At 39.6% G+C, this 22,529-nt stretch overlaps 1 protein-coding gene across 3 annotated transcripts in view; it reads right to left on the minus strand.

The window, feature by feature from the left end:
* Positions 1–3,678: 3,678 nt before the first annotated feature.
* The window catches only part of LOC118094658 (neurabin-1), a 45,431-nt gene continuing 26,580 nt past the window's right edge, over positions 3,679–22,529 (minus strand). For 2 of the 3 annotated variants that reach the window (XM_035135230.3, XM_060281091.2), the window contains exons 9-19: positions 21,658–21,887; positions 20,209–20,305; positions 19,950–20,121; positions 18,304–18,455; positions 17,602–17,914; positions 17,143–17,224; positions 15,617–15,688; positions 14,973–15,168; positions 10,767–10,883; positions 7,785–7,973; positions 3,679–5,120 (exon numbers count right to left, since the gene is read on the minus strand). In XM_035135230.3, coding sequence (XP_034991121.3) covers positions 4,953–5,120; positions 7,785–7,973; positions 10,767–10,883; positions 14,973–15,168; positions 15,617–15,688; positions 17,143–17,224; positions 17,602–17,914; positions 18,304–18,455; positions 19,950–20,121; positions 20,209–20,305; positions 21,658–21,887 — 1,788 coding nt within the window. In that variant the 3' untranslated portion in view covers positions 3,679–4,952. The remainder of the gene's footprint in view (positions 5,121–7,784; positions 7,974–10,766; positions 10,884–14,972; positions 15,169–15,616; positions 15,689–17,142; positions 17,225–17,601; positions 17,915–18,303; positions 18,456–19,949; positions 20,122–20,208; positions 20,306–21,657; positions 21,888–22,529) is intronic. The other variant, XM_035135241.3, reaches the window with a different exon arrangement.

Here is a 22,529-nt window from a genome sequence, read left to right on the forward strand (position 1 = left end):
CTTCCTGTTTATGCTCTATCTTCTATAAACATCTGGCCAGCTGCCAAGTAGTAGAATGAAAGCAGTTTTTCACTGAATTCAGCTGAATTCTGGAGTATTCGGTAGTCTCTAATGCTGTCATGGTAACTTACAAACTCAACAAGAAGCGGATGAACGATTGCAGCCATCGTGAACGTAATGCCAGTATTGCAAGGAATAATCAAGACAGGAGATATCTAGTAAGTTGTGCACACGTTATAGAAAGCACAATTGGTATCTATCTGAAGGGTAGTTTCCCGTTGGCAAAGCAAGGCCTATTGAGTTGGGTTATAGTTCCAACTGGTGGTTGAAGGTAGAACAAACATTTTGGGAAGTAAAGAGCTCCCACAATCTAGTTTGCAGACTTGCTAAGCCTGAAGTAGGTCACAGGAGCGAACCTAAAATGTAAGTAAAGAACAAGAAACTGAAGAACAAGGATCAGCTAGGCATAACTCCCACATGTGTGTCTGTCTCTCTATAAAGTTCAGATTACTGCATGGGAATGAGTGAATATTAAAGTTGCAATCATTAAAAGTAGGGTGCAGTCCCAATAGCCTTGTGGTGTTAATGAAAGCTACCCTTCATACCAATTGGTACTTTTCCCCCAACTGACAGCCCAAGGCTATATAGTTGGGATGTACCAAAAGTTACCCCCAACTAGGGTGGGACACCCCACTCCAGCAAAGAAAAAGATTTTTTTTTGAGGGACCTGCAGAGAGACTTTCCTACCAAACGCTGCTTCAGCTAAGCACAGGAACCAATTTTACAGTATCTCATGAAGGTACTGGGAGAAAGATCACAGAGAGAAAGAAAGGGAAAGGCTAAGGAGCTACCAGAGGCTGCAGAAGGACCGCTTTTAGAAGCCATAAGCAGCTCTGCTGTCTGGCTGTAATCAGGTTGTGGTCAACATGTGTGCCTGAGATAACAGCCCTGATTTTGCTAATAAGAGCACATTCAACAGTTCCACTTCACACACAGCTCCCTTTCTCAACAGTCAGCACACAAAGGAATGGTGGAGGGACGAGGAAGATTGAGACAGAAGGATTTTTTAAAAAATTAAGCAGAGAAGGGAATGGGGCATAAAAAATAAGTGAGTCGTGACAATAAGGTGGAAGCAGAGAAAGTGATGAGTTGAGGACTGAGAAACTAAAGTCCAATAGAGAGCAGGACTGAGAAAAAACAGTAACATTGACCTGAGGACAAAAGCCAGTGGAAGTTTAAAGTGACATTGCTGCTTTTGCCAACAGCAGGAGTGAACTGGATTATGGGAATTGCCTACTTCTCAAAATGTTGATCCTGCCTTTGACCACCTGGTGGAGCCATAAACCAACCAGATAGTCTTGCATTGCCAGTTGCTCACACACCCAGACATCTAAAGCAGCTATGGTACATTTTTACTCAACAGGCACAAACTCTTATTTGCTGCATGTACACACAACCTCAGGTCCTAACTTGGTGTTGCATTGAAATTCCTTTACATCCAGCAAATGTGGCATAAAATAGATAATGCTCTCTTCACCTTCTCTTTGGTTCCTAAGCTCTTCCTTGATAATTTTTGCTGCTAACATTTAATTCACCTCCACAATTGCAATATTCATGCAATGCCTCCTAGGCATGATCCTCCATTAAAGAATGCAGTTTAGCCACTTTGCAGTAACTGAGATGCCGGATTAAGAGTACAGTGCGATGATTGTAAACATATTTACTCAGGAATGAAACCCTTTTCAGAGTAATGGCAGTGCCAAATGATGTGTTAAGATTTTTGGTGATAGTGGGGAAACAGCAAAATAGACCCATCTGCACTTTGGGGCATCTTATTAGGAAATTCATTATGTGAATTGGATGATAGAATGTACTGTGCAGGATGAAACTGCCCTTGGCTATAACCAATAGCAGCTTAGTAGGGAAGTTTTCAAATTAAGACACACATCATGCTACTGCTTTAAGGTATCAGAGTCTTTGGAAGTAAAACATTTCTGCTCTGTGAGCTAGTAAAGAGTACAGTAGGTCTGGCATCATCAAAAACCAACACTCACGTTTGCACCTGCCTGCCACTTATGAAGGTTTGATCATCTGGCAGTGGAGGGGCTGAATGAGATACTGGAATTAATATCCTCTATTCATGTAAAATATGAATTGTAATCAGGGCTACAGTCCTGATCCAGTAGTCAGAGGAACTGCATGTGCATTGCTGTACTATGGATGCTTGTTGAGCCTGCTTCCACGCGTGCCTTCCAGACTGCCAGGGGATTTGCATGTACACATCTGGATATGCATGCTCATTGTCCCAGCTGGATCAGGATTATTTTAGTATGTTCAACAATCAAAGTCTACTGAAGGTTTACCACTAACCAAAACAACTGTTTGTGGTAGCAAACTCACTGTTCAGTCATAGGTTCAATGAGTTCATTTGCTATTTTAAAGTTTGATTCATATGAATAAAGCATTTCAGAAAAAAATAATTTATAATGCTACTTTATATTCCAGGCAACTCCCTGTTTGCACAGGGTTTGCGTGCTGGGTCATCTCGCATCTCAGTGGAGTGTGCATAAGCTCGCCCCATTCTGCTCCCTTCTGGGGCTGAAAACTGTGCTCGCGTCAGTAGTCGCATGCCAATAAAACTCACACAAAATGGTTGCCGTGTGTATTCTGTTGCTAGAGCTAGATTTGGAAATAATTTTGCTTGCAGGTGGAAGAATAACATTGCAACAGCCAGGCATTTTGTATTCAGAATTTTAACATTGTACTGTACTGTGAAAATTTTGGCTTGCAAGAAAGAGGCTTGCTGTGATTTTTATAATAATAAATCCTAAGCATTTTTTAAAATCTTGCACTCCATTGATTAATTGCACGATAACTCCTGGTGTCACTTCAGTGTGGAAACACTGGGTTGCCCCTTGTTAAGGCTGTAACTCCAGTCATCTAATTGGTTATGGTGGCTGAGGCTGGTGAGAGTTGGGAGTCTGATAACATCTAGTGGCCCACAAGTCCTCAGCTTTGATAGTCTTCAGGTGTGCTCCATCTATGGACAGCCAGACAGGCTCACCTTGACAACTATCTTCCTTACATACAATTGGAAAAGGTAATCTTCCATAGTAGTGGGGTAGGAAAACTGGGGGGGGGGGGAATTCACATCTGGCAATCAATGTGCTCCTTTGGTTTCAGATAGTACCATGGGTAGAAGAGCCCAATCACAAATTTTCACAGCTCTCTAGTGGCTATGGTAGCTCATTTACCAGAAGTAATGTATTTAATTAACTCTGGAAGTGTATACTCAATTCTGAGCAAACTAAGCCTCATAGAGCAAAAACCTCCTAGGAGGCTTATTTTGGTCAGAATCGAGTATACACTTCCAGAGTTATGTGATGGAAACAGCACTGGGAGGAAAGTGACTCCAAATCTAGAGACTTTTTTTCATTGCAAGTTCCCATTTTTCATTGCAAGTTCTCAATATTCTAGCCCGCTTGTATCCAATGTTAGTTATACTCCAAGTAAGCCCACTGAAATAGACATGAACAACTTGGGCTCATTAATTCCAGCAGGTCTACTCTTGAGTCAAACCTGGATGACTAAAACCCCGTCTCTTATTCATGCAATAGCACCAATACACATTTTCTCCTATTCTTGGTTCCTTGAATCCAATATAATAGTACTATGCCATTAAAATTTTAAAACTTTTATTTTGAAAATGCTCAAAATGTGCATTTCATTTAGTCTTATTTTACAATTGGCAGTTTTCAATGTTTTCTTACAAAATAATCATTTCATTAGATGGCAGCATGTTACTAATTCATGCACATGTAAGTCATAATAGTAAGAATTTCAAAATACAAGTTCTTTTTTGAATGAAATTTATTCCATTTCTCAAAAGTGCCACTCCAATGTAGTGTATTTTTTCCTACAACAGATTATGTGTTACCCAACAGCACATGGCAATTGTGTTTGACACTATTCTGAAAAACAAATGCAACTCATGAACAGGAAGACATTTCATAGTCTACAGTGTAATTATACACACTGCAGAAACCCAGTGCTTCAATTCATACCTCCTCCGGCTATTCCCATTCTGGTATTAGGAAGACCAATAGCATTGAAAGTTTAGTAAAAATATATTTTTGGTCCTCAGTATCTTGAGTAGGAAAGTGTAATGCATGTATTACAATTTGATCTTACATGGATTATAAAACCCCATAGTCCATACAAAAGTGTATAAAATTGATCAATAAACTTTGAAATCCTGCTTCAACATACTCAGCTTAGAAACTTAGTGTTATCTTATTTTAGAAAATAAGAAAGCCAAGATGCAAGTCATGAATTATATTACTACAATACATTTTGAATTTAAAATGAACTCTGGAAAATACAGGATTTTAAACACATCATTAAGTCAAAATACGATTAAATTAATTTTCTATTATTTTTAAAACTTAATTTTTCCTCTATACAACACTAGTGGCAACAAACTTCTCTTCAACAGAACATAATGACCTGATACTGTCTCTATACCAGATACCACCCAACATTATACTGTAATTTATGTTCACAACCTATTCATCAAAACTGTATATACTTCTGATAGACACTTCAGGGACCTAGAATAAGTAATACATATATACACATTACTTAATGCAAAGTTAATTTATGGTTCATTAGTACAAGTTAATGATCTAAATATAAAAAATGGAAAATATTTCATTTTATGAATCATATAAACAGGGAAGGACTGTAGAAATGGGAGATTAAAAAACCTATATTGTAAAAGCTATCATTTCCCACCTCCCCCATTCATAATTATACAGTAATATACAATTGTGACACTTCTTCAAGCTGAAGGGAGTCTGATAAAAATAGATTGAAACATTACCTTGGCATAGTTCCACTAGCCCTTGTGACTACACCAGATTAAGTAGTTGCATAGGATATCTTAAAGAATTTTAACAGCTTGATTCTACGGTGGCTACCACTCTGCCAGTTTTCCGGACTTCTTTCTCTTTCTTTTGAAACTTCTCTTTCTGTTTCTCCAGCTTCTCTTGTGCTTTCTTAATATCTTTAATTTTCTTCTTTATTGTTGATCGATCATTTTGACTGGATACTCCCAGGGTCTTTCAAATAAAAAAACACATTTTTTAAAATATTCTACAAAGTAGCAATATTTGCACCATAAACAATGCCCTTTATTGTTGCATGAGTTTTGGGTTGTTTTTTTATTAAAACCATTTTCAGCCGTACTCACGACCATTAATTATCATTATAACGAAAACAACATACAAACTAAATATTTTTGCAAACTACAAAATTCAGCAAATCTATGGAAGGAATACAAATTACAGTGGAACCTCGGTTCATGAACACCTCGGTTTACGAATTTTCGGTTTACGAACGCCGCGGACCCATCTGGAATGGATTAATTCACTTTACATTACTTTCAATGGGAAAGTTCGCTTCAGTTTATGAACGCTTCAGTTTATGAACAGACTTCCGGAACCAATTACACCCATGCTTCGGGTTAAGTACGCTTCAGGTTGAGTACTCCGCGGACCCGTCTGGAATGGATGAATCCACTTTCCATTACTTTCAATGGGAAAGTTTGCTTCAGTTTATGAACGCTTCAGTTTATGAACAGACTTCCGGAACCAATTGTGTTCATAAACCGAGGTACCACTGTATTTAAACAAGCTGAAGAGAGATATCGTAGTCAGAAGAAAAAGCATCTTCGCGCAGACAAGAATGGTTTGCAAGTAGTACAAACCTGGGACAGCTTAATGTGAAATACTTAAATTTCCTTGACTCCTAAATACATAGTTGGAAGAACCAACCTTAAGGGGCGGATCCACACATTTCCCTCATATTCACAAACAGTAATAAAATGTCTTCATAGTATACCCATGATCATGTGAGTAAAGATTAGTGTGAACTGGACTGTTCAACGACAATTCACGGGACTTCAAAAGATGAAGGGAATGCTTCAATATCCATAAAAATTGCTATTAGTAGTTATCTGTATCCAGGCCAGATCATACTAAAGTTTACCCACTCAGGCATGGTCCAGTGGCCACTTGCATTCACAGTGCTGAGGTACTAGTAGTAATTAAGAGGACAAGTTGGTTGCAGCTACCTTAAAACCTATTGATTTTGCTGAGCTTCAGTGCAACTTCTTTGGACTGGCATTACTCTCTTCAAAAATGACCTTATGGTAAAAAAGGTAAAGGTACCCCTGACCAGGTCCAGCCGCAGATGACTCCAGGGTTGCGGCGCTCATCTCGCTCTATAGGCCGAGGGAGCCGGTGTCTGTCTGCAGACAGCTTCTGGGTCATGTGGCCAGCATGACTTCTGGGGAACCAGAGCAGTGCATGGAAATGCTGTTTATCTTCCCTCCGGAGCAGTACCTATTTTTCTACTTGCACTTGACGCGCTTTTGAACTGCTAGGTGGGCAGGAGCTGGGACCGAACAACGGGAGCTAACTCCGTCACGGAGATTCGAACTGCCAACCTTCTGATCGGCAAGCCCTAGGCTCTGTGGTTTAAACCACAGTGCCACCCGCGTCCCTGACATTTTTTAAAAATAGACCTCATGGTAGCACCCTATAAAAAAGAACCCCCGGACAGTTAAGTCTTGTCAAAGGTGACTATGGGGTGCGGTGCTCATCTTGCTTTTCAGGCCAAGGGAGACGGTGGTTGTCCACAGACAGCTTTCCGGGTCATGTGGACAGCAGGACTAAACTGCTTCTGGCACAAGGAAGACCATGACAAGTGCAAGAGCACGCAAAAAAAACCCCACACCATTGCCTTCCTGTGGCAGCAGTACCTATTTATCTACCTGCACTGGTATTCTTTTGAAACTGCTAGATTGGCAGAAGATGGGAGAAAGCAACGGGAGCTCACTCCATCGCGTGGATTCAAACTGCCGGCCTTCCATCAGCAAGCCCAAGAAACTCAGTGGTTTGGACCACAGCACCACCCATGTCCCAATAGGGTAGCACCCTATAGTTACGGTCTAAAGAAATACAACGTTCCACATACTCAAACAGGGTTACATTACTTTATGGGATTGCTGTGAGGTCCCTAAAGGAAGGCCAAACAGATGTGCTACCATAGCATATGAGAAGCTAGTAACATTCTGTTAGCATACAGGTAGGTAGCCGTGTTGGTCTGAGTCGAAGCAAAATAAGAAAATTCCTTCAGTAGCACCTTAAAGACCAACTTAGTTGGTCTTTAAGGTGCTACTGAAGGAATTTTCTTATTCTGTTAGCATGGTGCAGTATAGTTTTTTTATCAGCAGATGGCAACATCTGATAAGCCCAGAAAACCTATTTGGCTACTTTTGAACATACAGTGGTACCTCGACTTACGAAGATGATCCATTCCGCGGCCGTCTTCGTAAGTCGAAGACTTCGGTTGCCGAAGCGCTGCTCTGTGCATGTGCCGACCGCGTGTGCCGCTTTGCGCAGGCCGCGAATAGACTTCCGGGGTTGTCGACTTCAGAAGTCAAAACCTTTGGAAGTCGAATCATTTGGTTCTCGAGGTACCACTGTACTAACATTTCATACAATCAAAGCTTAATACATTAAATTAGGATACAATAAAAAATTGTGTCCTAATTCAACAACAAAAACACCCATTAAAATGAATTATTTTATGTAACAAGAAATTGAAGGAAGCCAACCCCTAAATTATCAACATATAATACCATACTTTTATGGTTAGAATGTTCAGGTGTTCAGTGCATAGTTTTTGCTTGGCATAAGACAGCAGGTATACAAGCTTACCTTCAATTTGTCACTGTCAAGGAGCATTAACTGCTGTCCATCTATACACTTGGCTGTGAATTCCGCAATGTACTGCTCCATATTCATTCCCATTAGCCAATGGCACACCTGTTGCGTTGTCCATTCAGAAATGGGCCGACTGTGCCACTGATTTTGTTTTCCTGTAGTTGATGGTTCTTCATCTGAAGTCTAACAAAGCAAATCAGCTTTTACTTAGGTACACAGTAATTTAACTTACTGCTTTTAAAAATAAAAAGTACTGCATTTCTGATATAAAATAATATAAACATTCAAGACTTTGAATTGTTGAGTGCATAGCTTGTCTCCCCTCCAATATTTCAGTTTGTTTTATTATTTAATTCCCATAGTGAAAAGTGCCTGAAAACATATATGAACAGTAATTTACAGAATGCTCATTGTAAATACCTTTATGAAAAAGTGGACTCACTGAACCAAGTGTAAATGTCCAGGTTCATGAGAAATAGGATTGTCAGACCCTGTTTAATAGCTTATAGGATTTTCAGACCCTGCTCGATAACTTACAGGTTATGGTATCACGGACCCAATGTCCAAAAGAGAGTTTGAAACTATTGTAAAGGATCATACAGTTTCTGGTCTTCTAGGTGCAGCACTCTAGGTGGTAAGTTTTACTCAAGAGTAGATCCACATAAATTAATGGCCCTCACTTAGCCATGTTCATTTATTTCAATGTGTCTACTCTAAGTAAAACTTGGTTGCATACCACTCTATGTTTGTGCCACATAAAGTCCACCTATATTATACTGTTTCCATACATACATCACAAATGCCCCTGAAATGGAAACGAGGCCAAAGCAAATGAACTGCTGGTAAAAGTCCACATCGGAGTGAACACTACATACTAGAGAGAAGGGAACAAACACTTCTTTTATCTATTACACTAGGAAGGTCTCTATTGCTGAATTCATTTTATGGGGATAGTGAGTCAGTTTTTACAACTTATCGCTTAAGTTATGAAAATAATACCACCTCGGTCTAGATGTGTCATTAGCGTAAAAATACAATGCTGTTATGTATTACTGTGTATTCATTTTCTACAAGTGCCATGGTTTCTTTGGTTCCCCAACTTTTATTAGGAGCCTGTAGCTAAGGGGACAAAGGACATACTTTTGACCTACCAAGGCCAGAAACAAAAAATATTTTTCAATTTCTCTAAAGCTATCATACAGTCTTTGGTCGAAGAGAAAGTTTTTCTTTCTTACTCAAGACAAATACTAAAAACTCTTTATTTCATCCTGTGCCGAAAAGAAAAGGTGCACAATACATAGACTAACCATGCTGATTATGCATCTTCATTGAACTTTTAAAAAAATGAAGTACTGATAATAAAAATTTTGTTTTGTTAAAATTCAGCAATGGCAATAGGTTGGTTTCTATATGCTTGTAAAAATGTAGTATGTGACCCCTACTTTTGTTATTGTACTTGCAGCTCATTTTTTTTATTGGTTTACTGCTTATTTCTTTAGATGATAGCAATGATTTATGAACTAACTGCTGCATTGCTCTAGATCAAACTATACATGCATATGGGGGCAAACAGGTTTCTTACAAGTTTCCATCATGGCACCTTACAGTGCTGAAGATGCAAGGCACTTTTTCAGTTAAATTTGAGAAATTTAACTGAAAAGGGAACTACCTCTTTGCTACAGCGTGCAAACTTCACACAGCCTGCCCACCTGAGCTCTTCAGCATTTCTTTTACTTTCAATGTAGATGCAAGGACCACCTGAAAGCAGCAGGGATCACGAATTCAAGAGCCACTTGTTCAAATCTTAAAACAAAGTAACTTTCCAAGTTATAATATAAAAACAAGGAATTAGCAAGTGATGTCCGTGAACACAGAATACTTCTTCCAAGCTTGTTTCACAATGCGAGGCCTGTCAGCTACTCTTGTAAAGACATATTTTTAAAAATACAAATAAACTACTCCTTTTCTTACATTAAAATGTTTAGCACAAGCAAGTATCCAATATTTACTCAAAAACATTAACTTGTGTTACTGAAAGGACACTATCTCCATCCTTCCTTGTAGAGATATGCAAATTCCATTTGTAGAAATCAAGTAAAGGTCAGTTTCTGAAAGCCCCAGTTGATGCAGAGAGAGAAAATGAAGAATAAAATCCAGCCCTATTGTGCCGACAGTACAAAATCCTTAAGACAACTGGAAGAGAGTCGCAAGGAACAGTATCCATCTAAACTGAATTACAGAGTAATTTGAAAGAGAAGTGAAAGGTCAACATAGTGTATAGACACAAAACTGTTAAGGAAAAGCTACGGTATTCATAAGACTAGAGTATCTATAGGGCTAAGTGCCCAGATGCTACATGAGGAGCTGTGAAACTCCATACTGAAAGCTGAACTTAGCTGACACCACAAAACCTTCCTCACTGAATTCTGCAAAGTTTAGAAAGATCCAATTTAGGAAATTCAAAAAATGTTTGGCTTTATAATGATCTAAAAATATTTCAAAAATAATGCAGCAAGAATTAAGCTCTACAGCCGAAAGACTAAAATGATAAAGACAAGGTGTATTCTGTTAGATGCACTAATGCATGCCATTCACACAAATAGCAGTAGCATATAAAGCAAACTGCATTGGCTGGTGGTACTATTATTTAATTGGCTGTCTTATAATGTTAGGGATGTAATTAAAGTGTTTTCTTCTTGCAATGCAGGAGCAAAGCAGATGCACATTCAGTCTTGGTTTGGCTTCGGTTACACGCAAAGTAGCTCAGTGTGATAAAATGTTGTCAAAAATATATCAAACCCCAAACTGATAACAAGCAAAATACTTTTTGTCTCCTAGGTACCTTTTTCAATGTGGGCTTATAAAAATATTAAATTGCAATGATGATAACCTACTCTTTTCATTAGACAAACTTAAATTGCATAATATAGTCTGAATTGTGATATCAACAATATACACAGACACACTGAAACTCACCTCGTTTGAAGAGAAGGTTAAAGTGTGTGAACGCCCTGAAAGATTTGGCTCTGCCACTAACCCTGACAGATCACAACTTGGCTTGCTATCGTATGAACCATCTATGACAATTCTACTCTGCAAACAAGTGAAAATAATGTGTTGTTAACTTCCCCCTTGGAACAATAAATCACAAGGAGGCACAGTATCTTATTTTTAAAAAAGTAAAAATAACCAATCATTTATTTCCAGTAACTGAACTAAGCTTATCTACATTCATCATGACTCTCTCCCAATTCACAATACACAAGTATTGGGCTCATATAATCTGATCTATAGAAACATTCAGAGAGTTCTGGTAGCTATTTTCAGCACATAGGGTTAGTCAGGAATGAATAGGGTTAGTCGTGAATTCATTCCCTTAATGGGGGCTAGGGAGGGATTACACTTTGACCTTAGTTTTCTGATTATCAGAGACTGGAACCAAGACCTGCACCATGGGCAGTTTCTGGTCTTGAGGAGCACAAACGACTCTGCTTCCAAATGTTCCACCCCTGCTTTTAAGTTGCAGGCATAGTAAGAAAAACGGGGAGCAGTATGGCTTCCTGCCATGATAACTTTTCCTTTTGCTACTGTCCTTGCACCACCTACCCTGTGTAGAGCAAGCAGGCCTTACATTAGCACCCAGCATGGGTGACACTTGCCTGCTGCACCCTTGCTGACTCCCCCTCCCCTAAAGCTGGCTTCTCTAATCTGCCACCCTCTAAGATACTCGCCGCCCTGAACCTCAATTTGGGAGAAAGGCAGGATATAAATACAGTAAGTAATACAGTGGTACCTTGGTTTAAGTACACAATTGGTTCCGGACGTCTGTACTTAACCTGAAGCGTACTTAACCTGAAGCAAACTTTCCCATTTAAAGTAATGGAAAGTGGATTAATCCATTCCAGATGGGTCCGCGGAGTACTTAAACTGAAAGTACTCAAACCAAGGCGTACTTAAACCGAGGTATGGCTGTAGTATTTAACTGCCCAACAGGCATTGGCTGAGTCCTCTTCCTGTCCAATATGGGAGGAGATAATACCTAGTCCAAAATAACACAGGTTCAAGGGTGGATAGAATGAAGCACCAAAATCAACAGTAACATGCATTTCTATCCTGCCAGCTGTCTGTTACACATATGTATGATTATGGGATTTCATGGAGGCAAAGATGGAACAAGAAAATTGGAGGACCAGATATTTTAGTAGTAATTATGCCCCTTAAGAGAGCAATCCTAAATTCCCAGACAGGGGGACCACTGGATCCTGAAGAGGCCTTGGAGTCAAAACCATCCCACTCCCAACAAACCCACAAGAAGCGAGAAAAAACTATGCCTACCCAGAGGCGTAGCATGGGAGGGCATTGGTGCAATGGCCCCGGGTGCAATTTTGAGAGAGGGCCCCAAAAGGTGCCCCCACAGCAGGCTCCTTCATCGGAGCCTGGCTTCGCGCCAGAAGGAGCTGGGCCTTGGCTGTAGCGCTTGTACCTGTCACAGCGCTTGTACCCCCTGGGTTAGGCCTGACCCGGGGAGGAGAGCAGGTGAGTGGGTAGCAGCACTGGTGCCCACCCTCCTTGGCCACGGCATACCTTGTGCCTGGTGGCAACAGCTCTGCCGCCAGGTCAATTCTGACCTGGCGGTGGAGAGCAGCGCTCCTCAGCCGCGGAAAGGCATGCCTGGCCACAGTGGGTCTGCCACCAGGTCAGGTCTGATCTGCCAGTAGAGAGCAGGGGAGGCAGCGGCAAAGCTGCTGTCCACCCTCCTTGGCTGCCAGATGCCCTGCGCCTGGCTGCAATAGCTCTGCCTCCGCCATTGGGTCAGGCTTGACCCGGTGGCAGACAGCAGGGAGAGAGAGGAAGGCAAAGCTGCCGCTCACTCTCCTCAGCCAGTTCTTGGCCATATCAGCTCTGCTGCCAGGTCAGGCCTGACCCAGCAGCGGAGAGGAGGAGGAGAATAGGCAGGAGCTCCCCACCTCTCTCCAACCTTGGACTCTGGCACACTGGAGAGTGCCCTCCTCAGGGGCATGTTCTGCAACCCGCCACAGGTAGTGCAGGCATACCCTCCACTGCTGTGCCTACCCTATAGCTGGTGTAGTTATTTCCCTTCACTCAAAGGCACAAAAAATATAAGGGTAACAAAGCCTAGCAAAATAGGAAGTAGGAGAAGGTTTCCTGGGGAACAAAGGGCTCACATGAATTGAGGTGTGTCTGTTCCCTTATTTTAGTAGTGTATTTGAAACAAGCTAGGGAAGGAGGAAGTAATAGTGGGCACAGGTAAACAGGCACAAAGCCTTTATAGCTTCCTATATTTTAATGCTTCTTCAAACTTTAACCTTCATTTCCTCATTAGATCAGGGAAGTGCAATCCTTCCTACCTGCCCCTAGTTCTTTAGAAACATCCATTTCCCACTCAGAACCACAGCACAATAAACTTGACATTAATAAAACTGAATGTATCACTGGTATTTATCATAGGTACCATGTGATGACCATTCTTACATAGCTTTCTAGGTCTGCAATAACAGGCAATACTTATCTATGCAAACAGAAAACAATGAACCACTCTCTCATAACAGTACAAAAAGATGTAGACTCAAGCACAGAAAGGTGCTTTTTAAGCCATATACATTTAAGTGTAGTTAAGCACTACTGTGCTCACTGCAGTTGCAAGTTATCAACCCTGGGCTTGAACTGAAAAGGCTAGAGATACAGAATTGACAACTCTGGACAAAGACACCATGCATTTTGTTTTAAATGACTGGCAGTGCAATCCTATACATCAGGAATGGGGAATGTCAGACAGAGGAGCTAAATTCAGCCTTGCAGGCCTCTCTCTAGTCTATGCAGCCCTGGGGTCATCCACCATTAGCATAAGACATCCAGAAGGCTCCTCACAAGGGAATGTGGCCATAGAAATGAAAAACATTCCCCACCTCTGGTCAGAAGTAAGTATGATGAGTTCAACAGAACTTACTCCCAGGTAAGTGTGCATAAGACTGCAACCTGAGTCACTTCCCTGCATGGGAAGAACTAAAGTCACAATCACAATGTCTCACCTACCTGCCAACTCACAAGTTGATGTGAGTAAACTGTTCAACCATTGAATCTATGTGGACACAAGCAGGCATAAAAACACTTAAGGTATTTTATGTTGGTTAAACTTCTGCTGGCATAGATTGTACACACTTCCAAGATTTAGAAATCTTTTCCAAGACCAAGACATACAAAATGAGATGCTGATGGCTTGAAATGCACATGTAGATTAATTTAACAAACTGAAGCAAATATGGAATCCACAAAACGAAAGAAAACTATGGGAAGAGTAACACATTTGTTTTGTCAATGTTATTACCATATAGAAAGGATCAAGCATGCAACAACATGCACATTTAATGGGTGGCAAGGACAAGGGGGGGGGGGGAACCATAATGTGACTACAGACAGCCTTGCCATAACCATTGCCTTTTAATGTACAGTTTTTCTATTTTCATCTGTGTACAGTGGTGCCTTGCTTAACAAATGTCCTGTAAGACGAATTTTTTGCTTAACGAAATGATTTTTCTAGCGGAGGTTGCCTCGCTAGATGAATTCGTTTTACGAAAAATTCATCTAGCAAATCGCAGTTTCCCATAGGAATGCATTGAAATTCAATTAATGCGTTCCTATGGGCAATTTTTTTAAAAAAATATCAATGCATTCCTATGGGATTCGCTAGACAAATTTTTCATTATAAGAATAGACCCGTGGAACGAATTAAATTTGTCTAGCGAGGCACCACTGTACATTTAAAGCCTTTAGTTTTTTTAGAAAGCAACATGATGATGAACTCTTTTTAACAAGGGAATTTCCACTAAACCATTTCCTCCAGTTTATGCCTCCGTTGGTTCAGAGTTCTTTCTGTGAACCGAATAAGCCCTTATGTTCATGGGAGGGCATGCTTGGATCGCAATCCATTGTTCTTAATAGGCCAGCCTTATCGTAATTGAGAAAGCTGGAGAAAATAAGTCAGCACTAGTAAAAATACTTCTGAATGCCACAGGGGATCACTAGTCATACATAACGTATTATTTCCTAAGGTGAACAACTTGCATATGTTTCGTTTTTACGATACTTGTCGCAGCATTTAACTCTTGAGCAACATTAATCAAATCTAAATGTGCAAAGTATATACAAATAAACACCATTTACCTTGTTTCTGTTCTTCTCCTGGCTCTGTTCCAATGCAACATCATGCCCACCCTGAGAAAAGCTCAGGGTGCTACTAGAACTATGCTCTTTATGGCTGTCTCCAAACCAGGAGAAAGGCATACAAGTGGGGATAGGGGAATCTGAATCCGACGCAGATAAGTTGTTGACAGAGTCTTCCAGCAATTCTCGAGAGCCCCTGAAAGAATGTAATTTTTCATGTATGAGCTTTAACAATCTATTGTACATATAATCATACCATGTGAAATAGATATGACATAAGAGTCATATTTTCATCATCAGTACACGGAAACACATTATACACCACACAGTTTAAAGCAATTTAATGTTATTCAGACTAGCAGGTCTAAATTACTATGTATAAAATATTTCAGAAGTAGCTTTCCTGCTATGTTATCTTTTTGCAAACTGGGCACTAGTATGTTACCAGCTATGAAACACTTTAAAAGTAAATCTGATTGCCTTTGAATACTTTCCTTTTTCAAAGAGACTGAAACTGAGGTTCAACATTCTAACAATGCATGCGATATAAAATTGAGAATGTCGTACATTCATTCAGATGACTGTTCAAATTGCACAATTCATTGGAATGCATAGTTAAGAACATAAAATGCTTCTCTAAGTACCGGCTGTCTAGTGAACTCCTTGCATTTTCTTTTTCTTGCTTCTTCCCTTTACCACCAGATTTTCTTAGCCCCCTGAAATTAAAGAAAGTAGTTTAATAAAACACACAAATTAGTTAAGTCAAATCTGTCCCAATATATTTGTGGCATACTGCAAAATAAATCAATAGGTTTCACACAATTGTCAATTCACACTAGTCAAGTATAGTAATGGGAATTGGGGTAAATGAGAGAACAAGCAGATCAATCCCCAACTGACCACAAGCAATCAAGTTAAACTGAAATCACCAGTTTGGACCAGCCCAATTGTCAATTATAAATAGAAATATGGTTCACATTTCACAGTGCAATCAATTATAACAAATATTTTATAATATTCCATTATGAGAATATATACCAAAGAAAAAAAGAAACAACCCATCATCATATAACCTAGTAAATATAACTCAAGATGCATAGGTGCATCCTTAGCTGTCGATATACAGTGGTGCCTCGCAAGACAAAAGTAATTCGTTCCGCGAGTTGCTTCGTCTTGCGATAATTTCGTCTTGTGGAAGCGCGGTTAACCGCCGAAAAACTTCATCTTGTGAAGCACGTCCATAGAAAACTTCGTCTTGCAAGTCACCAAAAACATCGCAAAACGCTTTCGTCTTGCGAGTTGTTTGTTGCGCGAGGCATTCGTCTTGCGAGGTACCACTGTATATGGTCTCTCCCCCAAAACAAGAATTGTCTTGAACACCCACAACTTTACATCCCATCCCATCTGTGCCTTCTTTCCTCTGTACTGGAATGGTGGCTGCTGTTATGAGCCAGAGTTCATGTCTTGGGTTTCGAAGGAACGATTTCCAGATTTCTCCAGAGTGAAGTTGTCACTACACACGAATCATTATTTCAGTTATGACCTGTGGACATCCACTGTAATTTTATCCTCAACTCTGACAGAGGGGAACCTGAACATCCTTCTCTAAAGATGCACAAAGTTAAACAACAATAAAAGCATTCCACTTTAAAAGCAACTTGCTGGTCTCATACAGAACCAGCTGCAATTTAGCTAGATTTGTTATCTCAAATCTTAAACATAAAAGCCCTACCACAAGATATAACCTTTATATTTTGTCATAATGCAACAGAACAATGTTCTTTATTTATTTGAATGTGTACAGTTTGATCCTAAAGGTGCCTATCCCAAATTAAATTTATTTCTTATTAAAGTGTGTTTAAGATTGCAGACTGAGGCAAACCATTCCCAAAGATCAGTCACTCAAGCACTGAAGGAACCTTATAGAATGAAGCAAATTATTAAAGCTTTGAGATGCCAGAGGAACAAAGAAGTTTGAAGCGCGGTTATCTCCACTTATGCTTATTCTTCAAACCAGTGTCATTTTCAATTTTGATACAATCACGCAATTATTCCCAGCTGCCAGTTATGCAGATTAGCATCAAACTAGTTTTTGACACCTGATAAAACTGCAGTTCAGTTACAGGAACTTTTAACAAACATTCTATCATTGAAAACATGCACGTCGTACCCAAAATCTGGGAAACGCCTTTTGGACTTGCCCGCAGAGGCACCTTCACTTGATTCAGTCTTTTCTTCACTTCGTTTGTCATCTGTATAAAATAAAATAATGACATAAGAAGTCTAAACTGATATACTTCCTGCCTTAAAAGAAAGCAAAGCCTCTTCCATAGATAAGCACAACAGAAACTGTATTGTGCTGACAAACATTTTACAATATATTGTTCTCTTCGCTTTTGCAAGGTGACATCAAATGACTGAAGCATACTGATTGTGCAATTTCTTACATTTAAATAAAAGATTAAATATTATATTAAATTTACAGTGTTGTTTACATTAGAGGCATAACATACAAGAATGGGGAAACAGCAATTGTTTAACTTTTAATAGCGGGAGGCAAGAACCACACTGTGTGTATCAACAGTTTTTCAGGACTTAAAATTTTTAAACACAAGGAATTTTAAATTACCTTTGTTCACTCTTCCTTTGCCTTTTGAGTCTCTATGCTTGACATTTCTGCTGCATCCTGAAGGAGAATTTGGAGTTGTATCATCATTAGAAGCTGGCTGAGTTGTTCCAGGACTATTTTCTGTGTTTGGTTTATATACTGGAGAAGAGTGCAAAGAAGTTGATGGACTTGATTCTATTAAACTGTCAGTGCTTTCAGCATGTTCATGCTTCTCATCTCTTTGATCTACATCACTCTGCTGTGATGAAATGATCTTCTCTGTCACTTCTGAAGATCTGCTCTGGATTATTTCCTCTGTATTATCATCCACATCCTAAAAACGTATTAAGAAATAAAAGTTATTAAATTTAAAGTTTTAATAATTGCCTAAGTCCAAGGTAACAAATGCTTATGTACTTCAAGTAATCATACAACCACTGTTTATTACTTTATTACTTTATTATTTAATATATTTTTTGTATTAAACTACATGCCTCATACTTGGCTATGTTAGGGGTGGAGTTTTCAGATAAATTTGTTATGGTGGCAGCAGGAAGAGAGATTTACTGAGATGTGCAGCAAAAACCCAGCTCATAGCAGGACATCTTATTAAGAGTGGAAAGGTGGTACAGCTGAGTGTTAATAAAATTAATCTCATCAATGAATGCATTTAAACAAAGTTAAATTATAACTGGAGGGGAATCAATAATGTGAATACTGTACCAGCAAGTTTATTTCCTTCTGCCCAGCTCCAAGAGATGCTTTCAGCTTTGACCGAGAAGGTGGCTGACGTTTCACTTTCAAGGCAAGCTGAGCTTTTGCTTTATGTGCACTGGTGTCTAACCTTGGTGTATCCCCAACAAAAGTATCAAAATCTGTAAAACAAAACAAAACAAAAACAAAACAAAGTTACATTAAAAATGATATTCCAACAACAGAAACTCTGTCTCCCCATCCCCTTCCTAACAAAATTAGTCAGTGCTCTTTTATAAGCTTGCATTCAATGTCTTAAGTAATCTGACTCTCTATAAATTGAATGGAAACACTGAATTCAGACTCCAAAGCTTGCACACCCCTTTTAGTAGCACAGCTGGTTCAATAAAATGCCCTTTTATAAGTTGTTTGTTAAGTCCTTCGTTAGTATACAGCAGTCAGGACCATACCTGAGTTTTACAACAGAAGGCATACCTCACTGAATTAGCAAACAGATGGCAATTCTAAGTGGATCGTATTAAATAACATATTGAAGAACTAAATTTTTTTGCTTGTACTGTGCATCTTTTACAGGTTGTTTAACAGTTGTCTAACAGTTATCTAATACTACATCCCTACCTATATATTACTTCACTGAGGTTACAAAATATCTGAAACATATTTCATAAAAAAAACCAACAACATATTCCTTAGCAGGCACTGTTTCAGTTAGGAACCCTGAAGACAACTAGACTCAGCAATACACTTGTGGTGTACCTTTTGATGCTACCAGGCTAAATTGTTCCCTCCCTCCCCCAAACCCTGTGGGCCATTTCACAGCAATCATCTGAAGTCACCATTCTGTCAGGTGAAATGTTTTCCTATGCCCACATGATTTAAAATCAACATTGCAGACAAAGGCTTAGGGGGCATGCGAACGCCAAGAGTCAGTTGATCTGTTGTGCCTGCAAGCCGTTTCCTGTGCCCAATGGTCTGGAATCAGTGTTAGAAACGGAGATATGAAAGCTAGGAGCTAAATGGCACCTTAAACCTAGGTTATGGGCGCAACAATGGAATGTCTAGGGCTAGGCGCACTTTTTTAATAGCAAGAATACAAAAGGAACTGCAGCTAAAATATTATGCTCATTTTTCACATGATCTAGTCCTTCTCCTCCCCACCCCTCTAATATTCTTAAGAGGGTATCTTTTCCAGTCTTCATAGAGTAGCTGGAAGTGGGGAGGCAGAAAAAGGTCCTCCTTTCATTCCACTCTGCAGTTTTAATCTGAAATATTTGGTGCAGTACTACGCCCAGAGCTCAGAAACTACTCGCGCTAATGAAATTCCCTGTCGCAAAATGCGCCTAGAACAATGGGAGTTTTGAACGCTGGCTGGAATCAAACAATACAGGGAAAGTATCCAAGGTTTTCAGGGTTGGAGGTTCCCACTGATGCAGTAAAAGTGCAGTAAAGGTTTTAAGCCTGGAAATAGCCCTATTTATACACAAAGGGAATCAGTATTATTCCTGCTTCATCAGATTGAAGCTTCACCTATGGACTAACAGTTCTACTTACTAACAAGATTGACATCTTCCACTGTAAAATTCATAGCAACAACATATATCACATATTTAAGAAATCAAAGAAATAAATGCTGATGAATTTCTACTTTTACTTACCAGAAAAATCCAATTTCTCTATTGAAGACTCAAATTCCTGAACATCATCTTTTACTTCAAGGTTTTCTGTAAGTTGTTCAGGACTTGGAGTTGCAGTTTCTAATAAACTGCTATTTCCGAACATAAATGGGAGTCTCTCATATATTTTTAATTTATCTTCAAGCTCTGAAATCTGAAAATGTTACAATGCAATTTAAAAATCAATAAAGCCGTTTTTAACATATTTAAAGCCAGTAATTACTAAGTCATCTTGCCTAACCTTCTCCTGCAATATTTTCAGCTGATTTACATGCTCCTGGTCTTTCTCTCCAATAATTTTTGTATGATCCTCTTCCTTTTTCATGAGTTCTACTTCTCTGGAAGGGGAAAGAAACAGTCACATTATGCAATTTAGAAGGAGATAGTTGAGATAGTTATCATGTTGAGCTAGTTATCAACATGTGTATTGAAAAACTAAAAATATCTACCAGTATAAATTGTTAAGTCTTCTACTTTTACAATCTCATTTCTTACACAGTATTATTCTGGTTGTTATATACAACTAGTGAACACCAATATCTCCATGAAATTGCACAGCTTCTTGTCCTCTTTCTTTCTACTTGTTCTTTGTTCTCCCACTCACTCCCTGCCTGTCCCACAATTACTCTTTCTGTTGCCACTGTCCTCTCCCGCTTACCAAGATGGCCTGTTCTTACCAGCAAAATACATTTCCAAGTAATCTCATTGTTTTTTATTAACCTGACCAGTTCCATTTTTCCTTAAGACCAAAACCCACTCCACAGTGTAAGCAGCCTGATGGATTTAATATTTTTGCATGCGTCTGAATGCACATACAGTCATACCTCATGTTACGTCCGCTTCAGGATGAGTCTTTTCGGGATATGGATGTGCTGAAGCCGGAAGTCCTGGAACGGGTTACTTCTGGGTTCAGCGTGCATGCACGTGCAGAAGTGCTAAATCACGCTTTGCACATGCACAGAAGCATCGAATTACATCACGCGCCTGGGCAGATGCGGCGCTTCAGGGTGCGGCCTTTTCAGGTTGCGACTGGGCCTCCGGAACGGATCCCGTTCGCAACCAGAGGTACCACTGTACAGGAGACCCTGTTGCAGGATCTGACTAACCAGTCTAAGGAGAAAATGCGTTGTGGTTTTCTATTCTACTCCCACCCGCCACCCTATTTTAAATGTTAATTCTGTTGCTTAGCAGATGTTCCATGTGACCTCCTGGTTCCTTTAAAAGTTCTTTATTTGTTTTTACTTAAAATTTACCTTTAGATTTACATGCTCTGAATCCTCTCCAACTTACCTCTCTGCTGTGTTTATTAGAGAACTGAGGTGCCTTGAAAAGTCTCTCAAAGCCCCTTCAAGATAATAGCAAATGATACACTATCAAAGTATTGTGACTTTGTTTTTAAATATTCTATAGAAACTACTGTCAGATCATGAGGTAGATCTGTCACATCATGAGATAGATGTTGTAAAGGATGCATTTTCCCATTGTGGCATCAACTTAGATAACTTCCCTCTATTTATGCTTTCCATGTTTCAGAGTGTTTTCACTACTGAAATCAAACTCTCTTAGATTTTTCTGCATCATCCAAAATCAGTCACTGACATACTGTATATGCATAACTTATAGTACATGCAAGAAATGACAAGGAATGTCCTGTATGAGATTAACGGAAAGAAAATGATAATGAACTCACTTTTGCTGATACTCTTTGAGTAATTTCTTGGCCTTGTTGTATTTTTTCTCCAGGGCATCATATTGTTCCTGAGTTTCTTTAAGATGTTCATTTACTGTTTTGCATAAACTTTGCGCTTCTAACCAATAGGTCTCCAACTTCTTTATTTTTTCTTTGTTCTCACTTAAAGTTTCCTGGAGCTGGGATTTAGTTAACTCCCATTCAATCTTTTCAGCTTCTGTTGCTTTTAACTTTTAAAAAAACAATTCATCAGTATTAGGTATTAGCTATGTAACTCTTCACAATCATTTGTGAGTCTTAAAAAAGAAGTCAGTTCTAATGCAGCAATGAAAATAAAACAACAACAGCAACAAAAAGCTACTGACTTCCATATCAGTGATTTCAGTGAATCTACTTTGAGTAGGAGTAATTTTGTATATAGGGGTGTGGGTGGCGCTGTGGTCTAAACCACAGAGCCTAGGGCTTGCTGGTCAGAAGGTCAGCGGTTCGAATCCCCGCGATGGGGTGAGCTCCTGTTACTCGATCCCTGCTCCTGCCAACCTAGCAGTTTGAAAGCATGTCAAAGTCCAAGCAGATAAATAGGTATCCCTCCAGCGGGAAGGTAAACAGCGTTTCTGTGCGCTGCTCTGGTTCGCCAGAAGCGACTTAGTCATGCTGGCCACATGACCCGGAAGCTGTACGCCAGCTCTCTTGGCCAATAAAGCGAGATGAGCGCCGCAACCCCAGAGTCGTTCGCGGCTGGACCTAAGGTCAGGGGTCCCTTTACCTTTACCTAATTTTGTATATTAATCATTATTAACAGCTAATATTGCTGTAGATTCATAGAAGTCCTTCTGGACAAAATCTGTTCCGGATTATTCATTTTACAACAT

The sequence above is a fragment of the Zootoca vivipara genome, chromosome 1 (genome assembly GCF_965207765.1).
Source record: "Zootoca vivipara chromosome 1, rZooViv2.hap1.1, whole genome shotgun sequence".
Lineage (NCBI taxonomy): Eukaryota > Metazoa > Chordata > Lepidosauria > Squamata > Lacertidae > Zootoca > Zootoca vivipara.